At 41.7% G+C, this 26,661-nt stretch overlaps 1 protein-coding gene across 6 annotated transcripts in view; it reads right to left on the bottom strand.

Annotated features, from left to right (window-relative positions):
• PHTF1 (putative homeodomain transcription factor 1) overlaps nt 1–26,661 on the bottom strand; it is a 30,719-nt gene that overhangs the window by 2,692 nt on the left and 1,366 nt on the right. For 2 of the 6 annotated variants that reach the window (XM_061631971.1, XM_061631970.1), the window contains exons 3-16: nt 26,341–26,397; nt 24,734–24,803; nt 16,935–17,093; nt 13,802–13,967; nt 12,962–13,105; nt 12,081–12,225; nt 10,583–10,774; nt 8,816–8,893; nt 7,681–7,899; nt 6,627–6,755; nt 6,035–6,307; nt 4,630–4,761; nt 4,055–4,141; nt 896–1,051 (exon numbers count right to left, since the gene is read on the bottom strand). In XM_061631971.1, coding sequence (XP_061487955.1) covers nt 896–1,051; nt 4,055–4,141; nt 4,630–4,761; nt 6,035–6,307; nt 6,627–6,755; nt 7,681–7,899; nt 8,816–8,893; nt 10,583–10,774; nt 12,081–12,225; nt 12,962–13,105; nt 13,802–13,967; nt 16,935–17,093; nt 24,734–24,803; nt 26,341–26,397 — 2,007 coding nt within the window. Of the gene's footprint in view, nt 1–895; nt 1,052–4,054; nt 4,142–4,629; nt 4,762–6,034; nt 6,308–6,626; nt 6,756–7,680; nt 7,900–8,815; nt 8,894–10,582; nt 10,775–12,080; nt 12,226–12,961; nt 13,106–13,801; nt 13,968–16,934; nt 17,094–22,472; nt 22,643–23,585; nt 23,738–24,733; nt 24,804–26,340; nt 26,398–26,661 lie in introns of those variants that run through there. The other 4 variants (XM_061631975.1, XM_061631973.1, XM_061631974.1 and 1 more) reach the window with 4 other exon arrangements.

The raw sequence follows: 26,661 nt of genomic DNA, 5'->3' as shown, positions 1-26,661 counted from the left end.
TTTTCTTGACTCTTAAACAAAACAGCTAAAACACAGACCCCTGCCAAAGAGCTTTTTTTTAAAAAAAACCAAAACCTAGATGCAATCCACAAATCACTAAAGATATAAATATACAAACAAATATTTGCCTACATACAAAAGGATGGCTCAGCAAATACATACCCTAACTCCAAAATGGGAGAAATGTTTGGCTCTCTACTAAAACTTAAGATACTTCAGAGAGAGGGAGATGACAGACAACAGATTTTGAAACAAATCCTGGCTGGCTGGACAGATGCTTCAGCAGGAGTATGTTTTAAGAGCCTGCGTAGCAGAGAAAAGACTTGCAAGGTGTAGAGTTGTAGCTTGGGAGACAGGCACGAGCACAAGGAATTGTGTAGGGCATCACTTATATCCTGCCCTTCTCCTGTTACAGAAATGAAGGCAGCACACATGTGGTAGCCAAGGGGTCACCCATCCAGGCACTGACCAGGCCCCAGCCCTGCTTAGCTTCAGCTAGATGGTAGCCTCAAGAGCCTTCAGACTATATCTTGTGATTGAAAGATTACAATTGGAAGAAAATATCAGTGTTAAATTTTCATGGGCAAGTATGGCACTTTGTAGCTGCCTACTGAAACAACCCTGACTTTTGTGTTTGAGCAGCTGGCTTCAGAACTAATGGATATAGTCCATGTAGTTAAGTTTGCAAATGAATATAATATATCACCTTGTGAACTATGCAGGAATCTTCTAGATCAAACATCAGAAGGCAGATGGTGGATGCATACAGACATAAATGGCAAAGTAACACTGGCAAAGAGTTTCTACTGAACTGACCTAGTTACCAATTTTAGTTTATGCATTCATTTATTTTATAACCAAATATCACAAGAAGGGTCCATGTAACCTGAAATACCTGCTCAGTAAGCAGAATTGAAATATTACTATATTTCTTGTTGGTTTCAGAGCCCAGGGATGCCAAACGCAACAAGAAGAGAAGCAGGGCTGTTTCCCAAATTAGGAATTCCCAGTTGTAAGCAGCATTCAAGAAGGTCTTGTGACCTTTTAAAACCTACGAAAAACAACATGACAAAATCATCAAACAGCTGCTAAAGCGCAAAGCAGGGACTAAGCAGCCTACACATTTTTCTAAATAAGATAAATATGCGGCACAGCAAGAGCACCACAGTCCTATGCATACAAGAGAGCAGAATTAGGTTATGCGGGGGGGGGGCAGGAGAGAGAATCTCAAACCCACGTTTGCTGAAGTAATAGAAATGGAAGGAGATGTTGTAGGAAAACATAACCTCCCACCTACCAATTTGCCTCTATAACACCTTCCCATCCCCAATTTCTCAATAATACTAAAGGACACATTATGGTAGATGGCTTAGTAGGGCCAGAATAGCCAAGTGACCAAGATTCTTTTCTGGACACTTGCAGGTTTGCATCTTATACAAGGTTACTGTTCTACCTTGGGTCTCCAGATATTGTCAGACTATAACTCCCATCAACCTCAGGCAGCCTAGCCAATGGCCAAGGATGATGGGAGTTGTAGTCCAATATCTGTGGACCCAAGGTTTAAGAACAGTGCACTATCTCTAGTCTACCAATCTGTGACTAGGAATCCATTTTATTTATTTACTTATTATTTGATTTATATCCCAAACATAATAAAAACAGACTTTAAAATATATTAAAACGAAACATCTTTAAAATATCCTTTTTTAAAAAAGGTTTAAAAACATATTAAAAAATCGTTCCACCACAGACACAGACTGGGATAAGGTCTCAACTTAAAAGGCTTGTTGAAAGAGGAAGGTCTTCATTAGGCACCGAAATGATAACAGAGATGGTGCCTGTCTAATATTTAAGGGGAGTGAATTCCAAAAGGTAGATGCCACTACACTAAAGGTCTGCTTCCTATGTTGTGCAGAACGGACCTCCTGATAAGATGGTATCTGCAGGAGGCCCTCACCTGCATAGCGTAGTGATCAACTTGGTATATAAAGGGTAAGACAATCTTTCAGGTATCCTGGTCCCAAGCAGCATAGGACTTTGTACACCAAAACCAGAACATTGAACTTAACCCAGTAGCTAATAGGTAGCCAGAGCAATTCTTTCAGCAATGGGGTGACATGTTGGCTATACCCTGCCCCAGTGAGCAGTCTCGCTAACACATTTTGCACCAGTTGCAGCTTCCGGACCAACCTCAAGGGTAGCCACGCATAGAGGACATTACAGTAATCCAGCCTGGAGGTTACCAGTCCATGGACAACAGCGGTCAGGCTATCCCGATCCAGGAACAGCCACAGCTGACTTACCAGCTGAAGCTGGTAAAAGGCACTCCTAGCCACTGAGGTCACCTGGGCCTCTAGCAACAAAGATGGATCCAGGAGCACCCCCAGACAACTGACCTGCTCTTTCAGAGGAAGTACGAACCCATCCAAAGCAGGCAACTGAACAATTATCTGAACTCGGGAACCACCAACCCACAGTGCCTCCATCATGCTAGGATTCAGACTCAGCTTATTGGCCCTAATCCAGCTCATCACTGAGTCCAGGGCTTGCACAGACTCTTCCAATTCAGATGTTACCGAGAAATAGAGCTGGGTATTGTCACCATACTGCTGACACCTCACCCCAAATCTCCCGCTGACTGCTCCCAAGGGCTTCATATAGATGTTAAACAGCACAGGGGACAAGATGGTTCCCTGTGGCACCCCACAACACAACTGCCAGGGGGCCAAAAGACAATTATACAATGCTACTCTCTGAAAACGGCCCTGGAGATAGGATTGGAACCACTGCCTCCAATACCCATCTCACCAAGTCGGCCCAGAAGGATATCATGGTCAATGGTATCAAGAGCCGCTGAGAGATCAAGAGTAACAGGGTCGCACTCCCCTTGTCCTCCTGAAAAAAGTCATCCATCAGGGCGACCAAGGCCAATTCATTCCCCTAACCAGGCCTGAATCCAGACTGGAATGGGTCAAAATAATCTGTTTCATCCAAGAGTACTTGCAATTGCTGCACCACAACCCTCTTAATCGCCTTCCCTAAGAAGGGGGTATTTGCGACCAGTCGGTAATTGCTGCAAATCAGTGGGTCCAGGATGGGCTTTTTCAGAAGCAGTCGGATCACCGCCTCTTTCAGGGCTATTGAGAAACAAAAAGCTAATACAGTTTGAAGTGCCAAATCATTCATATCATTATGTCTCCCACCTGGGCGGGGTTGCCCACCTGTCAATCACCTGACATCGCAATGACATCACTGTGTCAGAGAGCAAAAAGCCCTGTGTGATGCTTTGAAGTGCTATTCAGCTGATCACTGACACTTCAAAAGCATTGAGCAAGAAACTTTACAAGGAGAAAGAGGCTTGCAAAGAGCCCTGCCCTGTTTTTTGCAAACCCCTTCAAGGATCAGCTAGCTACAGAGTTCCCAGGGAGCTGATGGGCACAGATTTCAAGCTCCACTTTCTGCTGGAATCAGCTATACTATCATGTTTCTCATGAGGAACTTATTAATACTCTCACAACCAATCAGCTTATTGGCAATAAGAACACATCTCCCTTGCCAAAGCACAATTGAGAACTTAAAGGCTTCAGATTGTGCACTGGCATACGTCTCCACCTGACATCACATATGACATCAGGTGTGGGACAGGTGGGTGTGGTTTGGGAAAACAGCCTCTTTGGCCAATTTGGGACCCATGCTGGACTTAATAAGGTCCACATTCCAGAAGTTCCCCAACCCTTTACTATGAAGTACATCCCTCTGTGTAAAGAAAAGACAATTTTCTGCCCTCATGATTGCAATTTAAAGAGACATGACACAAAAGGAAAATGGTATGAAAGGGAGTAGGAAATAAGCACAGAGTCAAGTTCTTAGTTCACGTTCTTCAAACAGACAATTTACATACAATTCCATGTAAAAAAAAGTTAGATGGCACACTCCTCACATAAGGATTGAATCACACTCTCCAATTCAGATGTTTCAATTTGTCCTATTTTAAGAAGTAAAACTATGTTTTATTATAAGCATTTACCTCAATAAATAATACTTGAGATCTTACCTGTGCACAGCAGATGAAAGCAATGGAAAGGGCCAGTAAGAAGATGGAGGACACAACCACATCAACAGATCGCTGTGGGCCTCGCCTCTGCCAAAACAAAAATACTGAATTAGAGAAAATGCAGGAGACATAAAGACAATAACATTTTTTAAAATCCAACATTGATCTCAAAGCAGCTCACAATAACAACAGCGTTAAAAATTACAAACATTTCTATCAGTATAATCAAATACAAAAACACAACAGCATATAAATAAAGCAAAACCATATGATTCAATAAGCAATTAATACAGTTCAATACAAACTCATAATCATTCAAAACTATCAGAAACGACTACTGAGAACCAGCCCAGTGCCAGCTGACATACTCTCTCTGGCAAGGGGCTTCTTCATCCAATGCAGAAACACAATTCCAGGCAACAGGTTCTTTCATAGTTTTTGTTCCAAGGGAAGCGGGGCTAGTGCCACTCAGCCCTGGATGGAACAAACAGTCCTTTGAAAACATGCAGCAGATTGAGATCCCACTACAATTTGTGTCTTCTGTTTAGGATGAGGTACAATGCTTTTAGACTCACCTTCAGGTAGGAGCGGAGCGATAACCAGATCTTAATGTTTTCCACTTTCTTGAGTCTGAAGTGAGGGATTTCATACTTCCTTGCCTTCCGAGCAGAAGTGATATGGCTAAAAAGTTTGGCAAACAAAAATCGCTGCAAAAGAAAAATAAGTTCCTATCATGTTAATCAATCATCTTTATTACTGTCAATTACTAGCATAAAAAGCATTCAGACACAGCATAAAACGTATTATCCAAATACATTAAATAGAATAGGTATTTGCACAGAAATATTACAGAAATTTTGTTCATATCACTAACTCCAAAAGGGAAGATTATAGGAAGGCTGAAATAAATTTTTGATAGATTTTACATGCTGCAGCACAGAATTTAGCTACACTGAGAGAAATAGCTGCATTCTGATCAGAGAGAAGTAGCAAGACATAAAATGCATCCAATCATCCTAGCAGTTCCAACAGGAGACATTCAATAAAAATTTAGTGTAAATCACAATAATAAAGACAATACAGAACATGAATCACCGATTCAACCTCTCCAGAGTCACAGGAACACAGTCCCTCCAAGACTGATGAAGGGAGAGCATTTTGGTGCGCCAGTGTGAAGGCTCTACAATGCTTTTGGACAGTGAGCACATGAAGGTAGTTTGCTGGTTAATTGAGCTGAAATGCTCTGTCAGTTAAGAGTATAACTGGTTGAGCCTAAATTGTGTTGGCATTCCACATCTACAATACATAGCCTGAGAGTCACTTTGGCCATTGCAGATCCCCAAAAAATAAGACGATCCAAAAAGAATCGATATAGCTGGAGCTTTAGAGACAAAGTTTGCTTCCATATTGACTGGCAGTCATCTTGCAGAATTAAAGAGGCTAGACCAATTGGAAAAAAGATTTTCAGTTGAAAGTGGTATGCCAAATCCTGGATTCAACCTTCTGAAGTCCTGCTTCTAGTCGCAAGGCAGCATTTGGGACACAGCAGGGTACTTGTAGAACAGCCTTCAACATTTTAGATTGGACTGCTTCTAGAGAAGTAAAGCTTGGATATCATAAAAATGGCACATTGCTGTCACTTGGGAATCACACTCAGGTTTACCATTACACTTCAAAGGCCCTGCAGTCAGGTTAATAAACAATATGCTTATGAACCTTCCAATCACGTTTCTCCAGGTTAGGAAAAACATTACTGCAAAATATGAAACATAACCTGTTTATATTCTGTCAACAAGCTGCCATTTGCAGGTAGTGGGGGGGAAATGCAACAGACTAACATCAGCTCACTGAGAGGCCCGAGAGGCCATCTGGGAGAAAGGAAGAGAAGGAGACATGGGGCTGGCACTTTCAGTGGCAGTTGTGTGACTCCCAACATTTCTATACTAATAGATGCACAAAGCCATGATTGTTCAGACCAACCTGTTTATATGTTCTCTCAGCAACACACATCATGAAGAAAAACATCCAAGTGAGGCACAGGCGCTCAAGGAAGATGATCATAGCAAGCATAACAACAGGGGGAATCGTGGGAGCCCCACAAAAGATATAAAAAACTTCTTTTACAGAAAGGGACCATAACTGCTCCAGGGTCTTTGAGTGGAAGAGTCGATAGAGGAATGGAAGGAAAGCTAAGCCAATGGTAACAATATTTCCCAGCCACTGATAACCAGCTCCTTGTTGATAGGCATTGACCTATTGGTTAGGAAAGCAAGAGCAAAATTACACAGTAAGCTTTTGTTGACCACAGTTCTCTCACAGTCCTCTCCATCCACACCACATTTCACCTTCTCAAAATTAAATGGCTGCTGCATTCTCCCAAAGCGTTGATGCAAACCTTACTAGTTTCCATACCACACTCTACTTGCCATGTTTCAGCAAGAGGTACTGAGATGGGCACAGATAGTAGCTTGCTTGTAAACAGCAGTGATCATATATTAAACCAGATCCAAGATGCACAGAAAAGAAATGTCATGTTTTTCTTTTAGGAGTACACAATGCACATAACCCTTACCCTGCTCATGACGACTCCACTGATCTCCAGAACAGACATGTCCACCTTCTTGCACTCATTCCCCTCCCAGATGACAGCACTCACTTTGGTAGAGGCAGGGCTTGTGTTCTGCAGCCAGAACAAGTGGTTCTGAGGAAGAAAATGTATCTTGGAGCCACATTCTGGAAAATCTGCCTCTAACATGGGGAGAAATAGCTTCAAAACAGCAGCTTTAGTACACATCAGCAAACACGTTGCTAATGCTATGTCCAAGGATGCCACAATTCCTGTAATACAGCCAGCTTTAATATCATGCAGATTGAAGGTCTAGGTAATTCTGAGAACAAGAAGCTATCACCAGATCTAAAGTAATAATGAGGCTCTACAAACAAAGTATCCTCAAAATCTTTTTTGTGCAATACATGCACTTATTTCACCGTTTGCTGCTCAGAGTCAGCATGCCTTCCACCAATGTAGCACTCGAGTATCACATTTTCTTAACACTTGAAGTGCACCTTATTTTATATTTATGATACTTCTCCAGAGTGTGCATTTATTCCATATTTAAGCTCTGCTAATGTCACAGGCACATATTAGATACTGTCCCTAATGTAACTAGTGGGAAGCATAACTCCTCCCCTTTGATGATATCCTATTTTTGGAAAAAAGCAAATAATAATAATAATCCTACAATACCCCTGAATGTTCTTCTCACACTTGAAAGTTCACAGCCATGCACAGAGATCCTAAATTCATCTGGTCACACACTCACTGTTCTTGGAAAACTTCTGCTTAATACAGTCCATGTATTGTTGAGGCCATCTAGCAAAATGTGTCTAAGTTAACTTTGTGCTTCCTGCTGGGTGGGACTACTCCAGAGCTGAACAACAAACTCAAACTATACTCCCAGATAAATGGCATAGCGAAAGGATGTGTATGTAAAAAAAATCCCTGACAAATGGGTTTCATGCCTTGTTGCTGGAGAAGGAGATTGTGGTAGTTTGACTCCAGTTTTCATTAACTTAATTTACAATCATAGGTGACCTAAGAGGAAAACACTATGCATGTTACAGACCTGCTGGAAAACATCCTCCTTCAGATCACGTTTGCTGCCCTTTGCTTCTTTTCCTTTCGCTTCCTCACTGTCACTGGTGTAGGAGGAGCGGCACTCGGGGCCATGAAGCAAGTCATCCCACAGCATATCCTCTGTCTCAGAGTCATGGCGGGTGCTTTCTGAGTCTCTACGGGATACACTGCCACTCCGAGATCCACTGCTATGATAGGATCTGGACTCCTGTAAGGAAATGTTGAGCAAACGGTTAGATGAATCAGGATTGCAGTAAGACTAGTCACTAAATTACTGTTTACTTCAATGAGGCTCTGAATGCTCCTGTACAAACCCTTTGATTGATTTAAGCCGCAACAGTGCACACAACTGAAGCCAAATCCTATTTCCTGCAAGGAAAATGTACTAATCAATTCCCACTATCATCTTCTGTGTTTAGAATTGCCTGTCATATGTTTTCAGTAGCTTTGCATGGTAATGAGAGCCCTCTGCCTGGGAATTATAACACCCATGGCCCCTTAAGGACCAGAGAAGCATACTGAACTCATGTACTTATGCTGACTGCTATGCTGATATATATAGTGAGGTGAAGTAATCACTGGTAGGAGAAGACATATATTTCCCTGGCACATGCTATGACCCATACAAGGCAAGTGCTACAAGCAGTAGCTTCCCAACTGGTGTACCTGTGGCAGACAACACGTGTCTGCTGTATTCTGGTAAATACCTATTTTCCCAAATTGGCTACTGAGAGGGTTACAGTGAGGATAAAATGGGGGGGGGTAGACCTGTACGTGCCACCATGAGACAATAAATCTAATAATACAACGTGACTTTAACTGGGCAGATGACATTGGAAGAGGAAGTATATGACATCTGCTTCCAGTTGAAACTTTATCTCAATGTTTGCTCTTTGCGTTACCTGAAAAGGCACACTAACCAGTTCACAGTCAAGACAGAGGGAATAAATATGTACTCCTTAGAGGGTATTACATTTCTGGCTAGATACCTGCAGGTATACCTGTAGTTGACTCATATGTTTGTCATGGTTTGCCAGACCTAATCAGATTAGGGTTTGTAGGAAAGCTGGCAGTAGAACATATCCTTGTTGTAAATGTAAAAGTTTATTTTGAAGACCTGATACCTCATGAAGAACTGTTATGTCGGGTTCCAATTCCTCTATGCTGTCAGAATCTTGCATTGATTTCACAACCTCTTGGACCTGCCTCAGACCACAAGAGAGTAAGTGCAGAGAACAAACATATATGTTCATTAAGTATGTGAGTGTGTGTGTGTGTGATATTACAATGTAGATATTATCAATAGGAAAACATAAATTGTGCAGGGGAGACAGCAGGAGGACAAGCATGCTAGCTCCATTGCCACATCTCACTGTCATTTCTCATTGCTTTCCAACTTGTGGAAGGCAACTGTCTGACACAGGGAACTTTTTGTTTCTGTGGAGACTCCTTATGTGTTGGAGAATGCTGGAAAATCAGGGTGCTCTATGGGGAGCCTCCACAGATAAATACTGCCATCTGTACTTGTTAACTTTTTAGTGTACACTTCAGAATAGCTAGAGCTGGTATAGCACAGTGGGGAGGAAAGCCTGGCTGGGAGTCCGCAGTCTGTGAGTTCAAATCCCCACTCGCATCTCCTGGGTGTAAAGGGCCAGCTAAAGATCACCCCCACAGTGAGTGGCTCAGGGGTTACGTGCCCTGCCACCTGTGTAGCCGTGGGCAAGCTACATAGTCCCAAGGAGCCCAGTTGCCCCCCAGCTGGCAGTTGCGGACAAGGAATGGGCCGGCTTGTGCAGCTGTGGCAAGCTGAGCAGGCCCTCGCCAGCTGGGGAGGACTAGCCTCAGAGGGAGGCAATGGTAAACCCCCTCTGAATACCACTTACCATGAAAACCCTATTGATAGGGTAGCCATAAGTTGGGATCAACTTGAAGGCAGTCCATTTCCATTTTCACAATAGCTAATTGAACTGAAATACCAACTGGTACTTTAGCATTAATTGCTTGTGCATAAGACCCCAACAGGTGGGGTTTTTTTTGGTGTGGGATTGCATGGTGTATGAAATCATTTAAATAGCTATGTGATCTCCCTTTAAGCCTATGAGAACAGCAAGCTCTGGCCCCCACTTAGGAGACCATCACTGCCTGTTTTTCTGCTTCCACCACAACTGATTGGAGGCTATTTGATAAGAAGGGTCTTTCTTCCAAAGGTTTGCCAGAACAGTTGTTTGCTTTGGCCAACAACAAACTAATTTTGCTTTGAAACAGACTTTAGATAGCTAGAAATGTTAAGTCTCTAATCTTGGATTACTTGCTCCTAACCTTAACATCTGAAGTACTTTTTTTGATACATTTCTCTTTATCTTCATGTCTGAAATTCTTAGGTTTTACTTTTTTTTTAAGTAAAATTGTCCTTAAATTCATGTGTTGTTCTGTGCTTACTCTGGATTAAGCACATTTACTAAGTCTAAGGGGAAGGTGAGTCAGGAAAGGCCCTGAGAACCAAATCAGAAAGCTGTCATCTTTGCCTTCCTAGTCAGTTCTCTAATTCCTATCAATATATATATACATATAATTAGTTGTATATCTTTTTCACATCTATCTAGAACACAGACTTTATTAATACTTTAAAAATACTAGAAAAGGTTGCTTAAAATGTATGCCAAATCCAAATTACCAGTATCCAGTTTATTTCCAGATATCCCCAAGTACCTAGGAGTTAAAATACATTTAGAGAGGTGGCAGCATTTAATCCAGAGATTTAGGGCCAAATAAAACTTAATAGCCTATTTTCTTGCTGATTCTGATCAAAAGCGACACCCAACTTGTGTCTGTGGAAGTGAAGTAATTGCTTCTCTAATACAGCAGCGTCTGTGCCAGTAACTGTAACTTACCTGTGATACTGATTGGTTTGGAGAAGCAGAAGCAGAAGGAACAGCAACAGAAGACTTCCTGCTCTGATTTTCACTGTTATTGACACTAAGGGCACCTTCTACACTTCTGCGCAACAAAATTCTCTGACTCACGGCATCTGCATCCTCCTCACTTGACAGCTCTTCAGAAACCCCAGAGCGCCTGGCATTAACCTGAACGGAGCAGCAGACAGAATGACATCTAGTCAACATCGAGGAGATGGAACTACTCACTCACATTCATGTAGTCTGTTTCCCTTATAGTTACCAATAAGCAGAAAATTGCTCAATATCAGTACAAATTATGCACTATAGGCAGCTAAGTCCTACTCAGAGTAGACCCACTGAAATTAATGAACCTAAGTTAGTCATATCTATTAACTTCAAGTAGGACTAGCATTGATACCCCCTTACAACCAAACAACTAGAAGAACTGCCACACAAAGCTTCAGTTTCAGCAACATCAATTCTGCAGCGTGGTGATAACCCTTCCAAAAGCACTGCAGTTTGCTTCAGGCTGTGGGACAGAGGTCTAGAATGCTATCATGGGGACCTGCACTATTCGCTTCCTACACAACACCCCTGTTCCTTTACTAACAAAGCGATTAAGCTCCCAGTCTGCTATATTGGAGGAGTTTGGGTGCAGTGGAGGTGTCCCTCTGCTTAGCTACACAAGCAGGCAGCTGCACCTGTTAAAAGTGCAGGTGGAGATAATATATTTCTGATGGTATCTTTGCTGGGAGCAGCCAGTGAAAAAATCCAAAATGGGAAGTTGGTGAAATGGTGAAGCTGGGATGGGCTGGCCAAGAATCAGTCAAATCCAACTACAGGCAACAGGTCTGATCCAAGCTGGTGTGGCAGAATGGGACAAAATCATCCCCACACATCATCTGCCTTGGTCAGTGTGAGTGACAGGACTTCAGATGGGGTGGACGCTTCATTAGTCTGTTCAGCCCTGCTGCTTCCAGGCAGAAGTCAGGACTGCTCCCTAAATTACTCTTATTCTGAAAGCCAGTGTGGTGTTGTGGTCAGAGTGTTGGACTAGAACCCAGGAGACTGGGTTTTAAATCCCTGCATGGCCATGAAACAAACTGGATGATCCTGGGTTAGTAACTGTCTTTCATCTTGATCTGACTCACTGGAATGTTGTGAGCAGCATCAATCCAATCTTTCCCCTTGAAGGAAATTATGAATTTTAGACCTCCCAAAGAAGAAAAAAAGACTTTGTATGGTTAATGACCTTCTATGCCATATCCAGGCAGGGTGAAATTGCTTTGCAGCGTATATGATTTCCATGATTTCCATAAATGGCTGATCATTTTAATGATCTATGCCTACAGTGACAAAACTCATTTTAGAAAGCTATATTCCACACTTTACAGGACTTGCAGGGGATTGTGATATGTATCGTCGTTCATAAAGAATAGAGTTGACATTTGCATCTGGAAAAGTAAGGCATCAAACCCAGATCAGATCTTACCATGGGTTTTTCTACACTTGATAATAGCACTCCAGGCTCCTTGGACCGCTGCAAACTATGCTCAGATCTGGACAGCCTGCGCTTCGTACCACCACTATGTTCCATTTCAGTCCCTTTATCTGCTACTCGTTTTCCCCTTTTCATTCTAAGAAAGGAAATAGAACAGATAGCATGTCCTCCTCATACACATTTTTAAAATGAAATTGCTTTGAAATGCTTCACAGGAAGTGATTCATAAATGAAAATATTATTATTATTAATGTCAAGAAATGGCTGAGAGATTACAGAATTCCACATATCTTATTCATATCAAAAGAATGAATATAAACCCACTTGCTTTTTTTTTAAGTAATGCACTACAAAGCATTCAAATTTCAAATCCCAGGAGACAGCAAAGGAAAAAGGGCAGATATAATTATGTACTAGAGAAAATTTCCAATTACTATATTAAAAATCTATTAATATGTGGATTCTTTAAAAAAAAGATGATCAGAATAGACAAATTATTCTGCCTGACTGAAAACCTGTTATGAGAGAATTCCTCCATCTTTTATCCCAAATAGGATGTAAAAAAAACCACTTCAAGGGCAACTCTGTCTATTTCAGGACAAATCAGAGCCAGTGTATGATGCAGTCTTGTGCATTACAAGAATTCAAACTTAACCCTCAAGTATCATTTCAATTTATTTATTTATATGAAAATGTATACCTCACCCTTCTAATGCTTATGCACCACCCAGGGTGACTCACATCATTTAAAAACAACTAAATACAACATTCCATAAAATGATAATATGATTTAACAGAGACAAGTTCAGCAGATACAAAAGTATCAGATAACTAATTGTAACTCCTGAACAAGACAACATTACCAACCGTACCCCTCCCTGCTCCTTCTGCGCAATACTGAGTCAAAGAAGCTGCTGAGCCTGGATGAAAACTCTGACGGCTCCTCTGCTCTGCTGATCTCGTCAAAGGAAGAGTATGGAACACTGCCATCACCTCCTGCAAATTTGCGTATTTTTCTGCATCAGAAAAAAACAACATTTTAGTAACAAATCAGGGTTTGATAAGATTCTCCTCTCTTGTTCCTTACAGAATTCTTGACACACACTACACAGGTGGAAGACATACATCACCAAATACCCAGCATGAATCCTATACATGTAGACAGACACGCATATGAGAGAATGCAGTAATCCATTGGGACCATAATGAACTGGCAAAAGTTTTGAAAACAAACCTTATCCTAAAAAAAAACCCCAAGAAGTTTGCATAATGCCACTGTAATTGGAATGAGGAATATTTCTCAACTGTATATGCCCAATCCCAGTAAATATCACTCTTCATCTGTATAATCCACTCTCCTTTCCTTCCAACACTCCTGGTCCTATCCAATTAGGAAGAGGGTTGTCAAAGAGACCTCTAGACCACCAACAATGCTTCTAATAATAAAACAAACATACACTTCAAATATTCTGCTTCATTTGAAAATGCCAGATATATCAGTGCAACATAATGATGGCAAATATAGAGGCTAACCCTATGACCTCTGCTAGGAATCCCAGCCAACATGGAAGGGTAACTTGCAATAAAACAGCAGGTGCAGAGAGAGAAAGAGAGATTAAATGTGATTTTAAGTAGTGTATAACCATATATTCTAATTCCAACAAGCACCTAAAAAAAGACACACACCCCAGTTACTGACATTACTCTCTCACCTCCTTCTCCGGCCAATACTGCTCCCATCAATTCCTGAGGGTTTAGTTAACTGAGCAGATACTATTTGACAGTGTACAGTCCCCATCAGTAGCATAAGGCACAATGGTCCCATAATTTCACTTGCACTCACAACTGGCATCATGTAGTACAGCACAATTGCTAAAACTGGAGAAAAAAATAGTATATAAGTTGTCTACCAGGCAACTTTTTCTTTCAGTTATGTGATATGTAACACCTCTTTGTTAGTGCTGGGGACCATAATCATGCAAATACATATAAGAAAAGGAAGACTGGTGGACCTGGCTGCTGATATCACAAGGCACCAAGGACTGCACATGCAGCTTTGGCTCTTGTTTCTCCTCTCTAGTTCCCATGGGAGAAGATGGATTTAGGGAGAACTTCTCATAGGAAGGGTGATAATTGCAGGCTAAATGCGGCCTACTAACCTCTCCCTTAGAGCTTCCCAATCTTGCTTCATGACAACAGAAGCAAAAAGAAGCAGCCATCTGAGTATCAATGGGGCCTTGGCTGAGAATGAGTGTGAGTAGGGACAAGGAAGAAGAGAGCACCCTGCCTGAACCCCTCCCCCCCAAAAAAAATCTGGAGCCAGCATTTTCTCCAGTGGTACCTTTCCCACTTTTGTTGTCAAAGTGATTAACAAGAAAACAGGCAGGCAGAGATTTAGTATGTGAAACAATAAATTAGATTTGATATAGCCAGAATGTATACAACAAACAGGCCAAATAGCCAAAGTATTTTCCATCTCAATCCTACTCCCTTACAGAAGAGAAGCTATGTACAGTTCTCCATTAGAGCAGCAATTTAGGATTCACTTTAATCAAAGTGCAATGCAGAAGGGTAGTTTTCTACAAAACAGTACAGCAAAAGCCAAGAATCGTTAGAGCCCCTAATATCTTGCAATCCATAGAATCTCATCTTCCAGCTTCTCTCTGTAGCCAAGTAAACATGAATGCTTCTACAAGGCAGGTCAGTGACTACTTTTCAAGTGGAAAGGTATAGAGAAAACACAGATCTATTGTAAGTCTATCTCCCTCGTATCATCTAGATCTATCAGATTCAATATCTCACACAGTATAAGGCTTGGTTGTCGTTTTGTTCTTCCAACTGCTAACAGGACTAAGAATGTTCAGTAGTAGCAACTAGGAAGTCCTATACCAGAAGTCGCCAACTTTTGCAGGTCCATGGGTACATTCGGATTTTTGAGCAAGTGCTGTGCACAACACCACCTCTGTTGATTTCTTGCCCTTCTGAGAGTCAGAAAGAGAGAAAGTGTGCGCACAAACACTTTGCTTTTCCAAGGAATCTATATAAAGCTCAGTTCCAATAAAATTAATCAAAGCCCTGAAAAGCACAAAGAGGTGAAAGAGGAAGTGTGAAGGACTGTCACTCTTTCAGTTTCCCCATCAGCTCTAGGTACTTTAAGGGGGGGAAAGGCATTCACCCTCACCACGTCATGATCAGTAAGTGGGAGAGGGGGTCTCAAGGGCTTTGGGGGCACTAAGGCACACCTACTGCCTCCACACCAGTGACCCTGCCCTCTACTGTAAACCTCTATGTTCTCAGAAGGGCAAAAATAAGGTAACCTTTTGAAAACAATGACTGGAAAGTGCCTGAGTTTAGAAGATCACCATTTCCTCCCTGAAATTTGAGAAAAGAAACAAGCAAGATTCCAGAAGTGGAAGAAGACTATTTTGATCAGTGCTTCATACTGTAACCTATTGGACCTCTGTTGTTCTAACTATGGCCCAAGAGACTTGTTATAGGCCAAACTATGATATATTTATATAGACTTGCTTTTAGTTTTTTAGCAAGTTTCTTTTCAAGCAGTTTACAGTAAAATAAAATAAAAATACACAGAAAAAGACAGCTTAGTAAATGACTAAACAGATAAATTTGAAATATCCAGGCGTCTGGTTAATGAACAACTTTCTTGGAAGGATGACAAAGATGGATTAATGAATATCTTTTAAAACTGTCCTTGAAATGCTAAGCCTTCCACATGACAGAAGAGATCACATGATGCTTGATAATTAAAAATCTTTTTAAGAAGATCATTGTTCACATTTTATACGGTGCCAAATTGTGAAAAATCTCATCAGAACTTCCTGAAAATGATACAAAATCAGTTCTTCAAGAACTCTCTGTAAAGTGTCTCTCTTTGGATGCACTGCCTGCACTATTTATCAGCCAAAGCTAAGCTTAAATCCTCAATTAAATCTCAAATAGCACACTGCTTTGGAACTGGTTTAACAGGAAAGCAACAGCTTGACTTCAAGCTTTCCACAAAAGTGTTTACTTCAACACTTAAACTCATGTAGCTAGAATAAGCACTTTGAAGCTTTGTTTACAGTCTACCAATGGAATCCCTGAATGGAGTTGAGCCTAGTACAAAGGCAAACTAATCAAAGGCAATATTTTGGAAAAGGACCTACAACTGGATGTAGAGATTCTTTCCAATTCGTAATTCTCACCATGGCTGGTATCTTATAAAGAATGATAATTTCCAACAAAAGTATTTGCATTACTTTTCTCTCACTTTGAAAAGACATAGAAAAAATATAAAAATCAGGTAGCAGTGTGTTTAAGTTCATCTAGTGCCATGGCGGTCCACTCCACAGAACAGAGCTGGTGTTCGATGGTCAAAAGGTTACCCTGTGACAAACCCTAATTTAGCCTACTCATTGGACCAGATCCCTTTTAAAGGCACCAAAGAGGAAAGTGAAAGGAAACTGAAGAGGCAAAAAGAAGGGAAATTATAATGGAGGAAAAACATGAAGGAACTAGGGTTGTAGGGAAAATGGAGAGTGTTGGAAAGCAAGCTGTAGAGGAAGCAGATAGGAATTCTAGACTGCAAGTTTTCACCAGGTCCTAGTCAGTGAAGATGACCTACAGAATCAGGTTCTCTCTCAAAATCACCTCTTTCCCAAGATGTCAAGGAGCAAATGTACCACACCAAGCTGTAAAAGTAAGAATGATTTATGTTGGACTTGGTTCCTCAGTTTGATTTTTCCCTGCATCAATAGTCTACCCACTATTTGCCTGAAGCTGGTCTGTTAAAATAAGTCATCCTAGTTTTCATATGACCCCAACATAATCTCAATCCTTACTTACCTTGTAAGAGGTAGAGCACTAGCAGCCATGTAAAAATACGCCTGGAGGTCACTTGTATCCACCAATGACTAAAAAATGGGAAGAAAAGGACCCGCACAAGCCCTTTCCTTGTAAGAGATGTCCAAGGGATTTCAGGTTTAGCTTTGGCAAATGTGGAACCTAGAAAAAGTGTACATGACATGAGGTAGTTCAGCTGGGAATCAAGGGGAAATCCATTTGCCTTTTTCTTTTCCTACTCAGTCCAAAACTCCCTTTAAAACTGTAAATGTGGAAAAAGACATTTTCCAAACTTTGCTATCACTCAGGCCCGGTTCTTAACGTGTAGATAAATTGCCACACCTTCCCTGGACTGTACCATTTCAAACTGCAAGTGGGAGCTTGCATGACTGAATGCTGGTCCATACAAAACAATACTCATGCTTGTTGGGAAGGTTAAGCTAAAACCCTTCTCCCTTAAATTTAGTTTTCAATATGCAGGCAAGAAAATTATACGGAGGAGCATTCAGTCATTTGAACACCCACCTACAGTCTGAAGTAGAACAGTCTAGATACAGAATTATCACCAGGCCTGAAAAATATGTGATACATCAATTTTAATTAAGTACCTCACCTGTGGGAATAGTTAACTGTCTCCTTAAGAACTGTAGAACAAATGTTGCTAGTCAGGATTGGTTGAAACCAGTCAGCAGATCAAGGAGTGACTGGGCTCAAGGAAGCAAAGCCTTGCTCGTTAGTCTTATGCTCAGCAGTGTTCTACATTTACCCTAACAACATAATGAACTGTTTTATTTGTAATCCAGAGTCAAGTAATCTTAAATAAAACAACACATGGTACCAGGAGTGGGGTGCAAAGAAAAAAGGTAAGAAACTGGTGAAGGCATGGAGCACTTAAAACTACCCAAGGAGCTAAAACTCTCAGGTAAAGTTGCTAAATCTTGAAAACAATTTAAACAAAGCTTTGAGATATATATGCAAGCAACAGACTATACAAGAAAGGGCGATTAGCAGAAAATAGCAATTTTCCGTAACATAACAGGCTATGGTCTGAAGACACATGAGGCCAGCTCCCTGCTAAAGCTAAGCAGGGTCAGGTCTGGTCAGTGCCTGGATGGGAGACCGCCTGGGAACCATATGTAAGCCGCCTTGGGTTTCAATCATGGAAAGAAAGATGGGGTATAAATGTAATAAATAAATAAATGAGGCTGTGGATATCTTTAATAGCATGCAGATAACCCAACATGAGAGAAAATGTTATGAAACAGTTTTACAAAAGTTTGCAAACTATTGTACACCCAAAACAAGTGAGACATTTGAGATATATGTTTCACAAAAGAACTAAAACAAGAGGGTGAATCTTTTGAAGAATTCCTAACAGACCTAAAGTTGATGAATCAGAATTGTAACTTAGGGCAGCTTGCTGAATCTCTGATAAGAGATCAAATTGTTATAGGAATTGGAGATTCAAAACTGCAAAAAAGCCTGTTAGAAGATGTGGATTTGACTTTAGACAAGACAGTGCAAGATTCCCAAGCAGCAGAAGTTACTCTTCAAACTCTACACATAATGGAAGGGAAAACTGAAGCAGCTGTAGATACACAGCAAGCAAAAGCAAAGAAGCAAGCAAGGAGAACAGGACTCTTCAGGGGAACTCCAAAAGAAGAGGCTGCAAGGCAAAGAGCCTCCACTTGCAGAAATGTAGAATAAATCACCTGAACAGGCAATGTCCTACACTAGGAGAGCAGTGCAACATATGCAAACAATATAACCACTTTGCTAGGGTCTGCAACCAAGAGCAGCAACCACAGAGGAGAGGACAAAGCACGCAAACTAATGCAGTCTTTCAGGATAGCACATATACTGAGGAGGAATTCTATGTAAGAACAGTGTCTGCAGAGAAAAGAGAGGACTGGACTGCTGCACTCGAGACTAATGGAAGAGTCATTAATTACAAAATGGACACAGGAGCAGAAGTAAATGTGCTTCCTGAACTACTTGTGGAAAAGGTATACAAAAAAGCCAAACTGGATCAAGGGTAAAAAAAAAAAAGTAAAATTGAGAGCTTACAATAGGAAGATTATTCCCACTAAAGGAGTGTGTCAACTAGAGGTAAACATTAAAGATTAACTTGAAATAACTTTTGTAAGAGCTTTAAGAAATACTGTGCCAATCCTTGGTTTAAAAACCTGTCAAGAATAAGGTTTCATCAAACAGGTTTGTACAGTAACTAATGCTAAGGGCCTGCTCATAAAAGATCAATAAGCAGCTGTTTTTGAGGGCATTGGTATCTTACAACACTATATATACAATTGAGTTACCAGAACCTAATCATCCGGTCATCCATGCTCCAAGAAAGGTTCCTTTGGCCTTAAAAGGGAGGTTAAAAAGAGACGGATTGGTAACTGAAATAATTATTGAAAGAGTAGAAGAACCCACTGAGTGGGTGCACTCATTAGTAAATCATAGAAAAGAAAAACAGATCGCTTAGATTGTGCCTTGATTCCAAAGAGCTCACTAAATATTTAAAAAGGCAACATTTCCCCTTGCCTACTAGAGAGGATATATTCAGTGATGGCAGATGGAAAATATCTGGCATCCTCGGGTTTTTGGCAAGTACCGTTGGATACCTGAAATGCAAGGTTATGCACTTTTAATACACCCTTTGGGATATATTGTTTTTGCAGGCTCCCATTTGGCCTTAAATCAGCCTCTGAAGTCTTTCATAGGACTGTACAGCAAATATTTGACAGGGTCCCTGGAGTCAAAGTGTATATTGATGACATCCTTGTGTGGGGCAGAACTGAAGAACATGATCAGAGGTTACAAGAGGCTTTAGAGAGAACAAGAGCAGCTGGGATGAAACTCAACAGGGAGAAATCCAAGTTTAGAGTTAAAGAAATTACATACATGGGGGAAAGGTTATCTGGAAATGGTGTACAAACGGACCAAAACAGAATTAGGGCAATCTCCAACATCCTGCCCCAACATGATAAAGATGTGGCTCAAAGGTTTCTAGGGATGGTAATTCATGTAGGAAGGTACATTGAAAACCTGGCAGAGCATACTAGTAGAGATTCATAAAAAATTAGTAGAGATTCATAAAAAAGAATACCCAGTGGACATGGGATGCAAACATGGACATGGCCTTTGCAAAGCTGAAGAAATTAATTGAAACAGCTCCTGCCCTATGGTGTTTTGACAGTAACAGGGAGACAAAATTGTCCACCAATACTTCTAAAGAGCACATTGGAGCCACTCTCTTGCAAAAATATGGTGATCATTGGCGGCCGGTGACATATGCGTCTAGGGCTCTCACAAAAACAGAAATGTTATATGCACAAATAGAGAAGGAAACATTGCCCCTAATGCATGGATGCAAAAAATTCCATGTTTTCATTTACGGGAGGTCAGTGGTAGCAGAAACAGACCACAAACCTTTGGTCACTATGCTAGAAAGAGACTTGTTGATATTCCTCCCAGATTTCAAAGACTTTTTTTCCAGCTACAATTGTATGATTTTAGAATTCAAACCAGATAAGGATGTGGTGATTGCGAACACATTGTCCAGGGCAGTTGATGACACTGCTACTGCTGGTGAACTGGAAACAGATGTTGTGCATGTCAGTGAGATAAGGAAGTACCGTATATTCCGGCGTATAAGATGACTTTTTAACCCCGGAAAATCTTCTCCAAAGTCGGGGGTCGTCTTATACGCCGGGTGTCGTCTTATAGGCCGGAATATAGTATTTCTCCTGCTTGCAGCCTGGCCCGGCATCCCCTCCCCTGAGGGGAATCCCCATTGCTCCTCCATCCCCGCCATCTCCTGCGCGGCCTCCTCCGCCGCAAAATGGCGGCCGGGGTGGGGAGCAGCGGGAGCAGCAGCAGCAGCCTCCCCACGTCCTTCTCCTCCGTGGCGGCCTCACTTGCACCGCCTCCCGCGGCTGCTGCTGCTCCTCCGCCCGCGGCTGCTCAGGCGAGCGACGGGGCTGCGGCGGCGGCGGCAGCTGCTCCTCCTCGGGCGGCCAACGGCAGGCCGCTTTTGCTGCTCTCGCCGCCGCAGGCCGCGCCGGCACCTTCGCTGACGCACAACCACTGGGCGGCGGCAGCAGCAGCAGCAGCGGGAGGCGGCGGAGGCGGGAACCCGCTGCCAACAGCTGCCCCTGCGGCCTCCTCCTCGGCGCCCTCCGCCGCCCCCTCCACCTCCGGCCTGCTGGCGCCGCGGGAGCCGGCCTACAACTGGCAGGCGACGAAGCCGACAGTGCAGGAGCGCTTTGCCTTCCTCTTCAAGAACGAGGTGCTCAGCGATATCCACTTCTTGGTGGGCAAAGGTCGGTGCGGGCTATGGGGCGAGGGGGCGCTGGCCACACAGGGAAGAAAGGGGAGAGGGATGCTGGCTTTTTAAACGGGGATCAGGGTCTTTCTTGCGGCTGGGGGCGGGTTGCTATGGGGGCAAGCGGGTTGAAGAGTTGTGGCTGTGGTTGGGGGGCTGTTATTCCGGCATATAAGATGACTTTTTAACCCAGGAAAATCTTCTCAAAAGTTGGGGGTCGTTTTATATGCCCAGTCGTTTTATATGCCGGAATATACGGTATTTCCCAGTCTCAGATGAAATGTGGGGAAAATTTGCACTAGCCACTGCACAGGATGAGACGTTGCAGCAGGTAATAAATGCCGTCACCAATGGATGGCCTGGTCATCGCATCCCTGGCCCATATCTTTGATTTGTGGAGGAATTCTCAGTGATAGATGGGGTTGTGGTCAAGGATAAAAGGATTGTAGTCCACAACCGTTTAAGAGTGGATATGCTTGAGAGAATCCATGAAGGTCATCTGGGCATTGAAAAATGCAAGAGGAGGGCTAGGGAGGTATGATATTGGCCTCTTATGAATCTGGATATAGAAACTGTAGTCCACAAATGTAATACATGCCAAACGTATCGGCCCAAGAATAAAAAAGAGCTCATGTAGATGGGGGAAGACATACAGGATGCATGGTACAAAGTGGGAATTGATTTGTTTACCATGGCAGGTAGAGACTATTTGTTAGTTGTAGATTATTTTTCACATTACCCAGACATAGCTTTGTTAGAAGGTATTACAGCACCACAGGTTATACAGCACATTAAATCTATTTTTTCAAGAGATGGGATTCCACATCTGGTCATGTCAGGTAACAGCCCTCAGTTTTTGGAATATGAGTTCAATAAATTTGCAAAGGACTATGGTTTCAGGCATGTCACATCAAGCCCAGGATACCCTCAGTCTAATGGGCTGGTGGAAAATGGGGTGAAGATCATAAAAAGATTATTGAAGAAAGCCACTGCTTCAGGTGGAGACCCACATTTGGCTCTTCTGAACTATCATTTGGCACCTTTGGTACATGGCCTGTCACCTGCTGAGATTTTATTTGGCAGAAAGCTGAGAATTAGACTGCCTGGCTTGGTGAAGGATAGTCATAAGGGTGTTACTGATCTCTGCAAATATCGAAGCATGAGTAAACTGAAACAGAAAATGTACTATGATGAGGGGTCTAGGACCTTACAGCCACTGAAACTCAATGACATAGTGCATATACATGGTGGTGACTCGTGGAGTCAGAAGGCACTTGTGGGAGGTAGCTCGACGATCATATCAGGTACAGACATCTGATGGACATTCTTAGCGCCATAACAGGAGACATCTGCAGCTTGTTCCAGGTCTAGAAGACAGGATCTGTAATCAGCAACAAGACATGAACCAGCTGCCTACAAACAGTGGTACACTGGAAAAGAATGAGGAACCAAAGGAACTAGAACCTGAGATAGTGACAGAGGAAACTGGAGTAGCACCACGCAGATCAAACAAATTACACTGAGCACCAGAAAAACTTATTGAGCAATGCTAGTGTTTGTGTTTCAATGCAACATTACTATATTTTTTGTTTGTTTGAAAAAGGGAGATGTGGGAATAGTTAATTGTCTCTTTAAGAACTGTAGAGCAAATGTTGCTAGTCAGGATTGGTTGAAACCAGTCAGCAGATCAAGGAGTGACTGGGGTCAAGCAAGGCCTTGGTTTCTGGAAGTCTTATGCTCAGCAGTGTTCTACATTTACCCTAACAAAATAATAAACTGTTTTGTTTGTAATCCAGAGTCAAGTAATCTTAAATAAAACAACACATCACCTGCTCATCTCACTGCTTCACAGTCATACAAGGACAGCTCTTTACCTCTTTGGTCAATTTTAATTAACTCACAACCCTGGCATTGCAATCCACCTCCTGCTCCACAGTTAATCTTGAATAAAAAATTAACCCTAATTGGGAGTAGGAGCTGCAGAGTGCAGCAAGAGAGGGGAGGATTAACCCTCTCTCCCCAGCTGAAGTCTCTAGGAAGATCACTCCACTCCAACAATTAGGCTTGAAAACAGCTAAAATGATTGTTCCAATCCTGAAGGGGTGGGGTTCCAGGGGATAGTGCTTGGAGACTGTTGTTGAATCCCTGAAGGGTTCCATCTCCCTGTTATTCAACATCTAAATTTAAACCATCTCCAACAGTACCCTCCAGATGTTTTGGACCAGAGTTCTCATCATCCCAGACTATGGCCATGCTGGTTGGGACTGATGGGAGTTGGCATCCAAAACATCTGGAGTGCTTCAGGTTGGGGAAGGATGATTTACGTGAAGCCATGGAGGTGTCACACAGGAACTGGGGATTGGATTCCATCAAATGCTGATTACACTCAGATCTCATTCCATTCCATCAGAATCCAGGGAGGCGGTGGAAGTTCTGAACCAGCATCTGGGCACAGTGATGGACTGCATACAGCTAACTAAGACATAATCCAAGCAGAGGTATTATCAGTCAGCAGGAAAACTAATTTGGGATTAGGTGTTCAGTCTGTTCTGGAGAGGGGCTGCACTCCACTAGAAGAAACAGATCCACAGTCTGAGTGTGCTCCTGGACCCAGCATTGCTACTGGCCGGGGCTAGGACAGCTTTTGCACAGCGTTCGCTGGTGCACCAGTAGTGCAATTTTGGAGAAAGCGTATCTAGCCACTGTTACACATACTTCGGTCACTTCTATATTAATTACTGCAATATGCTCTAGATAGTGTTGCCTTTGAAAAGTGTTTGGAAACTTCAGCTAATGCAAAATGTAGCAGCCAGATCCTTACTTGCTGTTTGAGTAAGACTAGAGTAATACACTTTAGAAAGCAATTTGCACTGGCTGCCAATTGGTTTGTGGGCTCAAATCAGAGTGTTAGTTATTACTTACAAATCCGTACGCAGTTTGGGACCAGGCTATTTAAAGGATCACTTTCTCCTACAAGAACCAGCCTGTGCTTTGCATTGTTCATCTGTTCTGTTTATTTATTTATTTATTATTTGATTTATATCCTGCCCTTCCTCCCAGCAGGAGCCCAGTTTGACTTCAGAAGTTTAGTTGACAGAGATGCTGGGACATTTTTAGTGCCCTCCCCACCCCTATGTTGTGGGACTCCATCCCTTCCATTGGAAGCCCTACTGGTCCTAGCCCTAATGGTTTCCTTCATATCCTGATTTCAACACACTTTGGGGTTGTGCTAAGCTTTTATTATTTCCCCGGCTATTCTTCGATGGTTCCTTTTACTGTTCATTTTTTAATTATTACAAAACAGCCTTTGTTTATTTTGGCCATTTGGTCCAAAAAGCGGGGTAGATGTTTGTAAATAAAGAAAACTACTAAATATCATACCTGCACAAAAGATGCAATAATTACCTGACCTCATAGACTCATGTAAAATAGTAATGATTTGCACAAATGCAGTTGTTCAAACAATACCTACCTCTGATTAAATCAACATCTATAAGATCAGGTTGTATGCGGCCTTTCTTTTTGGGTTTGTTTTTGAAGCCCTATAAATTTAATCATAAAGAATGAGCAGATTTTGCAATCCATATAAGAGGCTGTCTACTTGCATCTTCCAAGTTCTAATCTCATTAGCAAATAGACTGGCTTACAAATAATCATTCATATCCTCAAGCTATTTGTATTCCATGCACTCAAGTTCATGCACACAGTATAGAGGCTGTATCACTGTCATGGGGATTTTTGATATGCTTTTATTTAATTCATTAATTTATTTACTAAAAAGCAAGTTTTTAGCTCCCCTTTTATATAGAAAATATGAATGAAGTGTGTTTTTAAAAGGTATACAAGCATTAGAACATTTGAATGGTAGTCACAGGTCATGAAATGGGACCTTTGTGTGGTGCCTTGTGCTATTTCCTGTTTCCTCTATTCCTACAGTACTCGTATGCCATCTTCTTTTAAAAAACTACTTCCTGTTCTGCTTAATGCCCCAAAGCATCTGGAACCTACTCGCAAAACTCCAACACTACATAAATACCTGGGAATTGAAATAATAAAACACTTAAAGTAATTCATAGATAAATAATACAAGTTTTCATGGAAACAGTTTGCATTTGTGGATCCAGAGGACAACTCTGTCAATAGAGTTGAAATATTTAATAGATGCATTCATGTCCTCCTTACGGTCTTCCTGTAGGTGTCTGGGTTAGCCCCTGTGAGAACTGGATGCTGGACTCAATCGGCCTTTGGCCTGATCTAGGAGGGCTTTTCTTATATTCTTATGATCCCTCAGAGAAATAAGCCATGTATACATTTTTGTTAGCCTTGTCAAACCTACAGTTGCACTGTAAAAGGACTGTTCCAAAAGTATTAAAATAAAGCCAATTTCAACTAAACTATTCATTTTACTGACCTTTAGCTAATCTGCCAATGTTCTGCAAAGCTTCTCAGTCACAAAGATTATTTGACCAAGCACAAATATTCAAAACAAAGGAAGCCAAGCCTACAGGTAATCATTAGATAATACGCAAACTCCCATTAAACTAAGTTATTAATGAATACTTAAAGGTAAAGGCTACAATCACATCATTCTCCTCAAGAGTATCCTACAGTAGCTGTAGAACACTGTCGTAATAATTTCCTTTTTTGTGACTCCACTCTGCCAGAATCAATCATACCTAGATTGCTACTGTAGTTCTTTCTAGTTTCTCATAACACTTTTGTCTCGGCCCAGAGCTCCACTGACTCTTTGTGATCAAATTCCCAGCAAGCACAGACTTCACCACTTATGGCAATGAATGTGAGTTTGCAAAGCTGTCCTCAGTGTTGCAATGAACTGAAAGCCCTTGCACATGCAAAAAGGTCCATCTGTGCCTTCAGAACTCCCTACACTGCAAATAGCCCTTGACTCACATCAGGGGAACTTTAAGTAGGAAATATCACATCCAATGTAATCCTTACAGATACATTTCACATGTAATTGGTCAATATACAACATACGTTCAACTCTGTCATTCCATAGACCCACAAAATAAAAGAACCAGGGAGTTTACCAAAATAGTCTGCAGAAGAAATTTTTACCTTCATCTCAGTCTGTTCTATGGACTTTTCCCATATCTGCTGATCATAGGCTCCAATCTGAAAAAGAACTGCTTTTACTTAAATAAAAGTCTTTGGGGAACTAACCTACTTCCTATATTCTACTTCCATCTCCAAAACCAAAGTATTAACAATACTGTACAGGCAACACCAACATTAAAATTTTTATCAAGTCATTTCCCAGGATTCTGCCATGTAAAACTATGTATATAAAAAGCATGGGGGGATTGCAAATGCTTTAATATAGTACTGTAGAAAGAAAGCAGTCTCCGAAATCTGAAGATATCTTGTAGGTTATAGGAA

This window comes from Rhineura floridana, chromosome 6, assembly GCF_030035675.1.
Source record: "Rhineura floridana isolate rRhiFlo1 chromosome 6, rRhiFlo1.hap2, whole genome shotgun sequence".
In the NCBI taxonomy this organism is placed as follows: Eukaryota; Metazoa; Chordata; class Lepidosauria; order Squamata; family Rhineuridae; genus Rhineura; species Rhineura floridana.
This window is presented reverse-complemented; position numbering and strand designations above follow the sequence as displayed.